The sequence below is a fragment of the Magallana gigas genome, chromosome 8 (genome assembly GCF_963853765.1).
Source record: "Magallana gigas chromosome 8, xbMagGiga1.1, whole genome shotgun sequence".
NCBI lineage: Eukaryota > Metazoa > Mollusca > Bivalvia > Ostreida > Ostreidae > Magallana > Magallana gigas.
In genome coordinates, this window is record NC_088860.1 from 33,691,709 (window position 1) to 33,704,166 (window position 12,458).

The 12,458-nt window shown below is 32.6% G+C and overlaps 2 protein-coding genes across 2 annotated transcripts; one reads left to right on the forward strand and one right to left on the reverse strand.

Moving 5' to 3' along the window:
* Positions 1 to 1,022: 1,022 nt before the first annotated feature.
* On the reverse strand, positions 1,023 to 4,146 carry LOC105336322 (ferritin, lower subunit). Its single transcript, XM_011440581.4, has 5 exons — positions 3,985 to 4,146; positions 3,423 to 3,526; positions 2,958 to 3,104; positions 1,747 to 1,872; positions 1,023 to 1,226 (listed from the first exon to the last, which is right to left on the reverse strand). Exons 1-5 carry the CDS (start codon positions 4,094 to 4,096, stop codon positions 1,077 to 1,079), a joined length of 639 nt encoding a protein of 212 aa, XP_011438883.1. The 5' UTR covers positions 4,097 to 4,146; the 3' UTR covers positions 1,023 to 1,076.
* A 1,157-nt stretch (positions 4,147 to 5,303) lies between these two features.
* On the forward strand, positions 5,304 to 10,393 carry LOC105336310 (yolk ferritin). The gene is made up of 7 exons (XM_066068894.1): positions 5,304 to 5,462; positions 5,808 to 5,908; positions 7,187 to 7,333; positions 8,519 to 8,593; positions 9,436 to 9,489; positions 9,592 to 9,711; positions 10,164 to 10,393. The coding sequence occupies exons 1-7, from the start codon at positions 5,417 to 5,419 to the stop codon at positions 10,293 to 10,295; spliced, it is 675 nt and encodes a 224-aa protein (XP_065924966.1). The 5' UTR covers positions 5,304 to 5,416; the 3' UTR covers positions 10,296 to 10,393.
* Positions 10,394 to 12,458: the final 2,065 nt, after the last annotated feature.

The window sequence follows — 12,458 nt, forward strand, 5'->3', positions numbered from 1 at the left end:
TCATGATTAAAATATTTAATGGTGTTTTCCTACACCTAATTTCATTGCACGGTCAATAATCTTTAATATCGGATGTGATATTCATTTCCAGAGTAACTGATCTAATAAATTGGATAATTGGCATTATATGAAACTTGGAAATGTCAAAAAAGGTTAAAACTGTCTGTGAAAGGTCAAAGTAAGCCTATTGACTGCAAAGGTCAGCACTTTACATGTATGCAGGCGAGCAGTGATTTTCTAGTCTGTATTTATCTGTCTGTATCTCAATTTATTAACATTTATTTCCAACTACTTTGCTATGTAGAATTGTTAACAACTTTTTCGAATACAATAATTTTGCGAAAGAAAACAAGGTCGAAATACATATATATGAACGACTAATTTGCTATGTAAAATTGTTAACAACTTTTAATACAATATTTTTGCGAAAAAAAACAAGGTTGAAATACATATTTGTTTGATTCAAAAACATGTATGTTTACTCCGGTGAGCTTTTGACTAAAGGTGTTTAATTTACTTATGTAGTGGCATGCAGTTGTATTAACCATTGAACAATGTTACTCAGAATACATTGAATTTGTTGATTCTGTTTTAAGTTTGTACAATAAATGACCATATTGTTTTGTTTAAACATCTCTTTTTTTTGTGGTCTTAAACTTTTTAAGATCAATTTCAAATTAATGGCCAAGTGCTTGTCATTGAATTTTGGGAGGCGATTAAAAGGGCAAAAAATGCCAAGAATGATAAGACAAATAATTAATAAAACAAGAATGTGTATTTTTTGCCCTTTGCCACCCATTTTGTTTTTAATGGATGGAAGCACTTTTATATGTTTTTGTATTTCATATATTTACCAAAAGCAAATGCATTTAACTAGATTCTGCTCTCACTTAGAAGTTTGTACACTAAAAATTAAAGCAGTCTCAAATGTTGACAACAATAATGGTATATATATCATATACATTGTACATGTATTAACATACAACAGCACAATATATTAGTCTACAGTAAGAAAAACAACAGTGATGTGGAATTTTATTTCGAACTTTTTACATCATGAAAGACTGTTTGGATCACTATTTCTGTAGCTCTAGATCAAACATGTACAGTGCGAGTCCACCCCTCTGAGACTTGTTCATGAGGTCTAGCCGGGTAATTAGATCCCCCAGCTCTTTTATTACATCCACCTGTCCATCGATAATGGTCTCCTCATAAAATAGTTTCAACTGCAACAAATAATGGAGAAAATATACAGGTATACTAGCTAAGGTATTAACAACGCATAGCAGCAGGTGTTACATGACGTAAATTGTACTTGATATGACGTGATGAATTTGAGGGAATTTTCTTTCTATTATTTTATCAATCGTGGAGATCTATTATACTGTAAAATAACTTTTTTTCGCGTGCGAGGAATTTTCGCGAGAGCCTCTTCGTCGCGAATTTTTCTCGCCGCAAACCAGTCCTTGCCCAACGGGTGTTATAACCACACGATTGTAGATAAGGCTTGATCGCGAAATTAGCCGTCGCGAACCAATTTAACTCAAATTATTCGCGAAATAAAGTCGTCGCGAATAAACGTTGGTTTACACTAAATTCTTCTGAATTCTGTTAATGGGTTATCTACTAGATTCTATATCTTTGCAAATTGTGAACATCAACACCAGAGATTTCTGTGGACAATTTAATAGGTTCATTTTATTTTCCGAGCATTTTTTGATGTCGCTTATTTTGTCTAGTGCTTACGTTTGGGTCCCGTTTTGACACAGCAATGTTGTGATTCACCAAGGCCCTCGCATTTAGCTTCCGAGACAGTCTTCGTGCTAGGTCTAGTGCGGACCTCCCGTCGCTGAAGTCTCCTGTCACTGGTTTCTGAAATGAGAGCAATGATATATTAGTTTGATGATAGTAGTAACACCGTGAAATTATATACCAGTAAATCTCAAAATACTTGGAAATGTCATTATTCGTGGGGCTCAATTTTCGTGGTTATCCATTTCCCATGAATTGTTTTCAACGTTCAACGAAATATGATATTCATTATATATAGAGACGAATTAATGAACTTTTATCCTAACGAACAATCCCTAAATTCTCCCCCGAAATAATTTGTATTATTCCACATTTAGCTCCTTCAATTGTTTCCCAAACAAAATCAAGTAAACTTTTCATCCTAAAGAACTTTTAAGGGGATATTGGTTACTGATATTTTACACAATAATTAGAATATAATCACCGTTATAAAAATAAATTAATTTAATTTTTTTTTTCTTCATAAAATGCATTTTATAATTTTGTATGAAGTTTAAAGTTGCAAAACCCTAGCCGGTTATTAACTCACGACTTGCAGGTCAAACGTTGACGCTTTAACTAATAGGGCTATTTCAAACCAAATTGCGGGGAAAATATCCAGTATAGATTAAGTCGCATAGTAATTTATCCTGTTTAGAACCATTTTAGCAAGAGCTTGGACTTTGGGTAGTTGTGTCAAACTGCAATGTGACGTAGGCCTGTCTATTTCATTGCTGGCTACGCAGCCATGACTCTTTGTAATCAACACAATTTGTCTGGCTTTTGAGTTAAGACTACGCAATCTGTGTATATATCACTTGAAACCAGCGTCATGTTTAACTGGTTTTGATGCAAGATGCAAGAAAAAGATAGCTACATCCTACCGAAAGTCCAATGTCTTGTTAAAATGGTTCTATTTCTAAAGACGTCATACCGATAGTGTCCCTTTACTCTTTAACAGTCATATTGTCTGCACCTTATATCAAAGATGAAAATGCCGAGATATTAACTTTGCCGTGACTCTCTCTCTCTCTCTCTCTCTCTCTCTCTCTCTCTCTCTCTCTCTCTCTCTCTCTCTCTCTCTCTCTCTCTCTCTCTCTCCGGGAAACAAAATACCCAAAACCCAGACACTACAGAGCGTGTCGATGTCTTCCAACATTGGTCACCTTAATTGGCAATAGATCCAAAGTTCCCCCTCTTTTGTTCATATACTCCATCATGTCCTTGGCACGAGTTAGCTCCCTTTCGGCACTTGTGGTGAAGAATTTTTGAAATCCCGGAAGTGCGACATCGGCACGTCCAAAATAATTGGCCTGTATATTAAGGATTAATCTATATTAAGAAGGTATTTTTCAAAAACAAAATCATCAACAATAACAATAGACTCAGAAATGTGCTGACTGATGACTTTGTTATGATTCATATAAAATAATTGAAAATTATGGTGATAATAAATACTTGAAAATTAAGATGATATTTTTGAAAAAAAAAAAAACCCCAAAAAAACAAAAAAAAAACTTCACAATATCATTTATATACAAGTACGGAGAAGTTTTAGATGATAACATATTTTGAAAGATCAATAAAATGAAGAGAAAATAGATACAGCATTATGAGAAAAAAATCAGTACCATAGAAAGGTACTGATAGTAGAGGTTGAAACAGTCGGAGATCATTTTGCTGAGTCCTTTCCTATTGATCTTAACAAAGTTCTGTTCCACAAGCGGCACATGGTCTGAAAAACACAAACACAAAAATGGCTTTGTTAATGACACCATGTTATTATCAATTTCATTAAAATACGAATTTTGAGAATCTTTTAGACGCCTTTTGATGCCATTTTGAACCTTTTGGAAGAGCGAACTAATTATCATGACATTTTTCAAGTGAATGGTCAAAACGTTACGATATGGCACACACTTTTAACCCTAACCCCTGTTGTTCCTTTTGTGAAAAAGTAACAAATTATTAAAAGAAATATGTTTGCCTTTTTTTCTCACCTATTGTCAAAACTGTACCAAAATGTCATGCTTATATAAATTTAATGAAAACAACCATGAAACCGATTAGGTTTAAAAATTACAATGTAGCTTGCTTCTCTCCTACTTTCAAAATTGTGTATGAAAATATTACATAACTATGCATAAAAAAACAACGCAAATGGAGTAGTGGTTGACAGTTTTATGAACGTACCGGAAACAGGGGCCTTGCTGGCGCTCGCTGTGACCCCACCCAGCCGTGCGTGTCCATGGTACCCCAGCAGAGCAATCACCAAACCAAATAACGCAGTCACAAAGAACCTCATCGTGTGCTCACCATTAAAATTTTAGAAACAAACTACGGGAGCAAAGGGTACTTCCGGTCAAACAACCGATAGGTGGTGTCCGCTTGTACAGTACTTTAATACTTAAGATGATACATAAATTGATGTAAACAATTACTTGAGGTCTTTTGTATGTGATAATCAATATTTGCAGCAATAGTTCAATCTGGTATTAATTATGAAAATATTGTTCAACATAATATATTATTTTTCAGTATACCCCTGAATCTTAAAGATTTGATGGTTAGGAATTAGTACAAGAAATTAAGTCGTATTTAATTGCCATATAATACAATTTTTAATTTTTACATTTCATACTTTATATATATTGTTTATCTTTAAATGTGCAAGGGACATGTTCTGGATTTTCTAAAACCTAGATAACATCTGTAATTCATATAAATATACACCATCACTGATAAAGTTTGAACTGTACCTAAGTTTAAAGATATATTGAACTTTACATTATATCAACCATGATACAATGGCGGCCTATAGATAACGCTAAAAATTTCACGTTCCAAATGAATGAGATGTCAAATATTAGAAGAAACATTTTTCATTATCACAAAAAGATGACGAAAGATAAATAAACCAATTGCAAAGTTGCAAACATTCGAGATTGTTCCGGACCTTCCGATTGGCCATTGACATGTCAAGTTTGATGCAGCACCATGTTCTGTTAATTTGAGTTTGAATATATTATATTGCATATAATGAACATATAAAAGGAGATATTGACAACAGTTTTTATAAGTAACATGTCCATCTTCTTATGTAAGCTGCTAAAATTGTATTTATATACATGCACTAACTTTCACCTCTTACTTGAACTTAAATAACACAATTGTCACTTGGCATCCTTCCAAAGCCTCACTTAGTACTGTTTGAAAAAGCAATGTATACTTCATTTTATTATATGACCGGTGTAGTGTGATATTTGAAATTTATCATATTGTATTCAAAATTAATATTAATTTTTAATATATAATGTAGTACTTGTTTGCATATCAAATCATACTTAAATAATTGAATAAACTTGGTTTTCATTCAATCAGATGAAATCAAAATTTGCATCATTGCAATAAAAGTCTGAATTTAAGGGCTTGGCTGATTAAGAATTTAACATAGTTATATAACGTCTAGTAGTTTGTAGGCCAATGTCCCGTTATAAATACCCTTGGCCCTGGTCCCATGCTTACCGATACCCGTGGCTGTACTTTGCTCGGCCTCTCTATATCACTGATATCTCATGTCATTATTACGAAGGTGTTCTGAACAGCAGCCATTTTATCTGAAACCATGAAGTATCTCGTCGTTTTCGCTTTTCTTGCCCTGGCATACGCTGGTGAGTGTAATTTAAAAAAAATCCATTTAAAAGATTTGTCGTAATGGGATTGTACTTTGAGAATCTGAATAATTTATAATTATAATCATTTTAATGGTATTTGTTTCGGTGACAATGTGTTTTCACTTATTCATCTACCTTGTGTACATATTTGTATAATATATAATTAGAAATACTTATGTCTAAACAAATAAATCAGGATATTAAGTTTAATTAACTATTCTTTCAATTTTTTTTAATACGAGTTACAGAAATTCTTGAACAGGATAAACTTTTATTTTGATAAATAAAAAAGATGCAGAGGAAAACATCTGTGATTGTTTTTGACATATTTATTATACATAGACGTGAAAAATGTCCGTCAGAAGTTCAAAGATACAACCATCACGGCGCTGAATGACCAGATCACGCGTGAATTACAAGCCAGTTACTTCTACCAAGCTTACGTAAGTAAAATATATAACGCGTGAATTACAAGCCAGTTACTTCTACCAAGATTACGTGCGTAAAATGTAAAAGGCGTGAATTACGAGCCTATTATTTCTACCAAGCTTACGTCAGTAAAATTATAAGTCGTGAATTACAAGCCAGTTACTTCTACCAAGCGTACAAGGGTAAAATATATAACGCATGAATTGCAAGCCAGTTACTTCTACCAAGATTACGTGACTAAAATGTAAAAGGCGTGAATAACGAGCCTATTATTTCTACCAAGCTTACGTCAGTAAAATGTATAAGTCGTGAATTACAAGCAAGTTATATTCTACCAAGCTTTCGTGAGTAAAATATATGACGCATGAATTGAATTACAAGCCAGTTACTACTACCAAGTTTACGTAAGAAAAATATATAATGCGTGAATTACAAGCCAGTTGCTTTATCCTACATGTAAGTTTACGTGAGAAAAAGAATGTAACGCGTGAATACCGAGAAAGTTACTTCTGCTAATCTTTAGTTCGTAAAAGAACGTAAATATGCGAATAACAATTTAGTTACTTTCACTAAGTTACGACAGTAAAATATATAACGCCTGAATTACAAGCCAACCAAGCTTAATCACTTCTATTTCTATTCTACGAGAGATGAATTGAAGATCATTTTGTTCACATAAGTATCTCGTTAGTATATTTCTTTATTTGAAAGTTGAACTGATTTGAACATTTTACACCTTAATGGTTTTTAGGTAATCAATTTGCAGCGTAACCTGTCGTACGCGTATTCTCTAAATTGATTGCTCGGTTGAGGTGCACCATGAACCCATTCCAAGGTGTTCTACTTGCAAGTCATTAAACATGATTATGTTTTCATATAACGTTGTAATTTAAAAAAAAAGATTACAAAAATACATCTACTGTTATAACAAGATATAAAATAATGATAAAGTACATATCCAATCACGCTTTCTAAAATGGCAACTGTTATTCGGTAATGACGCATGGTGAATGGCTACATATACCGTAACTCTTCATGTGTTACAGTTCTTGGAACTTAATGGTTATAGTTATTTAGTAACTTAAGACTTATTAATTGCAACAACAACTTACATGCAATGTCTCTTGCTTATTCATTTAAATCAGGTTAAAATAACTAAATATTAAATATTTTCAATGACAGTGGGTTGAAATTAGAGCAAAACTATGAAGTCCTGACAGTAGTTACTTCGTAATTTTTCCATTCCAGTCGCAGTTCTACGTGCATTTAGTACTTTTCATTTTAAATTCCAGTCGCAGTACTTTGCCCGGGCTGATGTGTCCCTCCCCGGATTCTCCAAGTTTTTCTCCGAGGCGTCCAAAGAGGAGAGATCTCACGCTGAGAAGTTGATGGAGTACATCAACAAGAGGGGCGGGGACGTCCAGATGAAGGAAATCAAGGTCAAATTAAGGCTATTTTTAGTATCAAAGAAAGAAAAATCATTTGTAAAAACAGTATAATGATTTTTAGTGTTTCATAAGGGTATGGAGGTTGCAAACATTTGTGTAGTACATCAACAAGAGATGTGGGAACGTTAACGTCAGAGTTAAAAAAAAGTAACACTAAAGGTCAAATTTAAACTAATTTAATTATCAACCAAAGATGTAAAATGTTTTTATTGGGTGATTTAAGAGGGTATGAGGGTAGCAAACATTGCCAACAGGTTGTGTAATATTTTGCGCAATGATCGCTGCTGCTTTGACAACAAAGAAAGCATATTATATATCACCTTCGTTGACGAAAGGATAAGGATAAGGATAGCGAATATTTCAGAGCATGCTAAGTTATATTTATGCATCGATCGCCACATTTTAAGCTACATGTCTTTTGAATTTTTTTTTTCAATTTTGGGATCAGAAGGCATACCGGTACACGCTCACAATCATTGGAAGAAAGCTCTAAATAAAAGATCAACACATACACAATTATATGTATATACATGCAGCTATTAGGTACATCCTGTGTATACACATATATGGCGCTTACATATTTTAAAACAATTTACATATCTATGTAGTCAAAATAATAGCTAATACAAAGATGAACATGTTATTAAGATAATATGTATAAGTATTTCACTAATTCATTTAAAATTCATGGTATTTTGTCTCTTTTTTTGAAAGCATTTATAAGAAAATTCGCCTAACAATCATATTAATTATTATTCTGTCTTTAATGGACCCTAATAAAATAACAAAGTCATTTCACCATTCTCCAATGAAAATAGATCCTGGTGACAAAAAACAGTTATGAGGACTACAGCAGTAAAACAACATTTTACCAAATTGATATAGTAATTCAAAGATTTACATCCAAACACTCCTCTTATTAAAACCTATTTCATACAGATTATATCAAAAGGTAAAGAGAGTAATTCGGTTATCAATAAATGTGCATATGAGTACGCTTCATGTACAAAGCAACAATAATGTATACAGTCATCTAAAAACTTCTTTCAAACACTCCTTTTAAAGTTATGTACTTACATCAGATTTTTCAACAGGTACTGTAATCTGTTATCAATGACTGTGTACATACCAGTGATGCACTGTTTACAATGTTGAACACTCCTTATTTACTTTCAGTTGCAAGACGTCTGTGACGTAGTATCCAAGGGTCTGGACAGCACCACCTTGACCTTTACAAAAACCACCTCCTGTGTAAGTAACACAATACCCGAGACCTAAGCAATGGTCCTTGTCAGGGTTAAGATTACACAAAACTCGTTAAGATTATTACCTTAAAAGTCAAAACTATTTTAAATGGAATGTTTAATATCATTTCTGCATTTGATCGAAATTTTAGGCAGGACTATATATATATATGTCTGACGGAACAGAATCCTAGCAAAATATCACAGGGTTTTTTTTTTTTTTTGGGGGGGGGGGGGTGACCAAAATTACCAATTTTACAGGAAAAAATATACTCGTCGAAAAATTAGTAAAAGCACAAGGTAACTCTTATTTTTTGGTTTAAAAGTTCGCTTTAAAATTTGAGGAAAAGAAATGGAAATGACTTAATCTTTTTCGCAAAAATATAATTTGATTTTTATTGGTACAATTTTAAAGTAATATTGATATTATCTCTTCTGATTGCTTACATTTTCATTTTTTTTAAATATGAAAAAATTAATGTGACAAGAATCCATTTTTTTTATTGCGACTTTATACCGAGTTTACTTGGATTTAGAACAATCACGTTACATTTAATACAAAATGGTATAATAGGTCCATATTATGTATAAGTGTAGATATTGTTATCAGTTTATATCAAAGCAATTCATCTGCTTTTCTTTCAGGTATCATAGACAGTAGTGTTATCATTGCATTTTTTAAGATTTAAGACAAATCAAATGAACTTTCATTTACTGTTGTTTAGATACATGTAAGACAGTCAAAATAAAGACACATAACAATATGTTTTAAAATGTAATTTAATATGATTGTATATCGTTTATTTGATTGCACGAAGTGTGAGAACAATTTGTTTTACTTTCTATCAGATTTGCAACTTTATGACCGGTGATGCAACTGCTCTTAGCGGGATCGATTGTGACGTAAGTAATCTAAATCTCTTCTGACGACTTCAATTACCAACTGAAGTTTATAATTCCCTTAAAAATGACATGTACTATTTTTACTTTTCTTTCATTACCCAGAAATCCATGCGTGACAGCTGGTTCAACGGATTGCTTGCTATGGAGGACACTCTGGTGCTAGAACGATACGTTAATGAAGAACTGCTTAAAATCCACAGCGGGCACGATGATGATGCTCATGTACGTCCTTTATTTTCATTGGTTGAAACTTATTTTTTTCATCATTTTATTCATTAGTTGAAATGAGGTTTTATCATTATTTTTATTGGTCAAAATTAAGTCTAATGATTATCTTCATTGCTCATAACTGGGTTCCATCATTTATTTTCCTTGGTTGAAATAAAATTAAAGCGTTATTTATTGCAATACATCAAACCAAAAGGTCTTCGTCATAAACCAGCTTAATTTCTTTGGTAAACACTGTGTTTATTTCACAATAGCTTTTGGAAAGGGTGCAATGTTTAACACTCAGAAATTCTATATGTAAATGTAAAATATATATTAACGTGCAACATTGTATTTTAATTATAGTGGTTTTGATTCACTGTGCATGCAAATATTTCGGTCAAAACGAATATAAATATTGAATGTCGAGACATCTACATCTACGCAATATTGACCACTAATTTCAGCTATCTCATGTGTTGGAACACGATTTCTTGGATGAACAAGTGAATGCCATCAAGGAGATTGGAGATAAGATCAGCCAGCTGAAGAGAGCAGGCAAGGGTCTTGGAGAGTACCTGTTTGACCAGAAGTTGTAGATAGAGAACAATCACACAATGAGAGAGTTGTCAAAGAAAGAATAAATGTCAACGTTAAATTGTAAAGCTAATTTAGGGAGTAAAGCTACATATTATAAGCTGCTTTTTGTTATTGTTTTAAAGGTCTGCTGGTTCATAATATGCATTTAATGGCGTTGTTTCTGTTAAGAAAATACCATTGGAATATATTGTAAATAATAACACAGAAATACTTGGTACCCCAATTACTGTTACCCTCCGCAAAATTGCAGTTTTGTTTCGTAGAAAACAAGTTGAATATATCGTTTACATCGTCTTTCCATAGTTAAATGTACATGTACAACGAGTGTTTAAACAATGCTCGCCAACTGGCAAAGTATTATCACTTCAGAAAGTGTAATTCCAGAACGCATAACTTTCTAAAGAAAAATATTTCGTTAAAAAAACCCCAGATAACTGAAAGCTTGTGACAGACTCTGACCAGACGCTGCTATTACGGACCAAAGTGTTTTAATAACAAACAAAATATCGATCAGACAACACTTTGTCTACAAACAGACAAACGGACAGGTTGAACACAAGGTTCTCCTTTTTTAAACAGCAACACAAAAACTCATTAACGTTTTATGAGCACAAAACCCCAAATTTATTTGGTCAAGGTTTTTTTTATCTGCTATATGACATATATGGGCACATAATCAAACATAACTTTTTGTTGGTTTCATTAATTTGATAAAATCTTAATGTAGGTAATAATCATACCATTGTCAAATTAATTATCAATTTTCAATTTATGAAATTTTTTAGAACTTATATGTCACATGCATGCACTTTTCCACTTTTCCCAATAATTAAGTTTATTTGTCTGATGGACGCTGAAAAGCACATTTTTATATTTCACGATAAGTAAATTCTATTAACAAAAAATTTTGGTAGAGCTGAAGTTGTTTGTCACAAACGAAAACTAAAAAATACAGTAGGTGTTGCAGAGAGAGAGAGAGAGAGAGAGAGAGAGAGAGAGAGAGAGAGAGAGAGAGGAGAGAGAGAAACACCAAAAACATTGATTTAAGGATTCTTTTTGTTTAATGCTGAAAATTAGGATTGCATTTAACAATTTCCATATTTATATTTGAATATAACACTGATTAGTTTGTGATTAGTTGACATTCATTGGTCGCAACTCGTTAGTTAAATTCTTTTGTAAATGACGATGCCTATGAGAGCGATTTTTTGTTATGTCGTATTTTTGTAAAGTAAGCAAATACTTTTGGTCTTCCCGGCAGGGCAGTTACACGAGCCATCGCAGTTACAGGTACAGCTATATCTGTAGCAACCCTGGTCCATTTGAAAGGACCCGCGCCCACAGGTTCTTCCATATGCTTCACAATTAATACACATCAATCAGAAGACGCAAGAAAAGATTTAGTAAATGTAAAATTAAATGACGAGATATTAAGTTTTGTAAGCATTTATGCACCAAATAGTGATAATGCCAGTATACCCTTTTTAATAGACTCAAAACTTTCATCACATGCAATATACCACAAGAAAGTAAAGTATTTTTATGAGGAGATTTTAACTGTTGCATGGAAAAGAAAAATGACAAATCTTCGAAACGTTTATTAGAAATTTTAAATCAGCTTGTTTTTAAAAATCTTTGGCCTTTTTTAAAATCCACATAAAGATGGACGCACGTGGTGTGATTCCGAGAATACCCCCAAAAGCAGAATTGATTATATCTTTGCTAAAAATATTAACCTAAACCAGATAAAAACTTTTGTTGTAAGGCACGTACCGGGAACGCATAATAATAACACAAGAATGAGTGACCAAAGATATTAAAAAAATATGTGCCAATTTCAATACATTAGAACGAGGCTCAGGCCGCTGGATATTAAATATCTCTCGCTTAGAAAAAGAAGATTATAAAGAAGGTATTAATTCTATCTTTCATCAGTTAGATGATTCTCTAGACGCTACTTCTAAATGGGAATTATTCAAAGTAAAAGTTCGGGATTTCTCTATAATATATTCCAAACAGTCTAAAAACAACTTAAGATATAAAATTAAATCCACAGAAAAAGAAATAGATTATATTGAAAACTTACCTAGTTCAGAAATAGACATGAATTTAAAAAGGAGATTAGAATCAGATTTAGATGCATCATATAATGAAATAGCTAA

Coding starts and splice junctions, on each gene's coding strand:
- LOC105336322 (XM_011440581.4), bottom strand. CDS start 4,096: ATGAGGTTCTTTGTGACTGCGTTATTTGGTTTGGTGATTGCTCTGCTG. Junction 3,527..3,984: donor CAGCAAGGCCCCTGTTTCCG/GTACGTTCATAA, acceptor TGTGTTTTTCAG/ACCATGTGCCGCTTGTGGAA. Junction 3,105..3,422: donor ACTATCAGTACCTTTCTATG/GTACTGATTTTT, acceptor CTTAATATACAG/GCCAATTATTTTGGACGTGC.
- LOC105336310 (XM_066068894.1), top strand. CDS start 5,417: ATGAAGTATCTCGTCGTTTTCGCTTTTCTTGCCCTGGCATACGCTG. Junction 5,463..5,807: donor TCTTGCCCTGGCATACGCTG/GTGAGTGTAATT, acceptor TATTATACATAG/ACGTGAAAAATGTCCGTCAG. Junction 8,594..9,435: donor TTACAAAAACCACCTCCTGT/GTAAGTAACACA, acceptor ACTTTCTATCAG/ATTTGCAACTTTATGACCGG.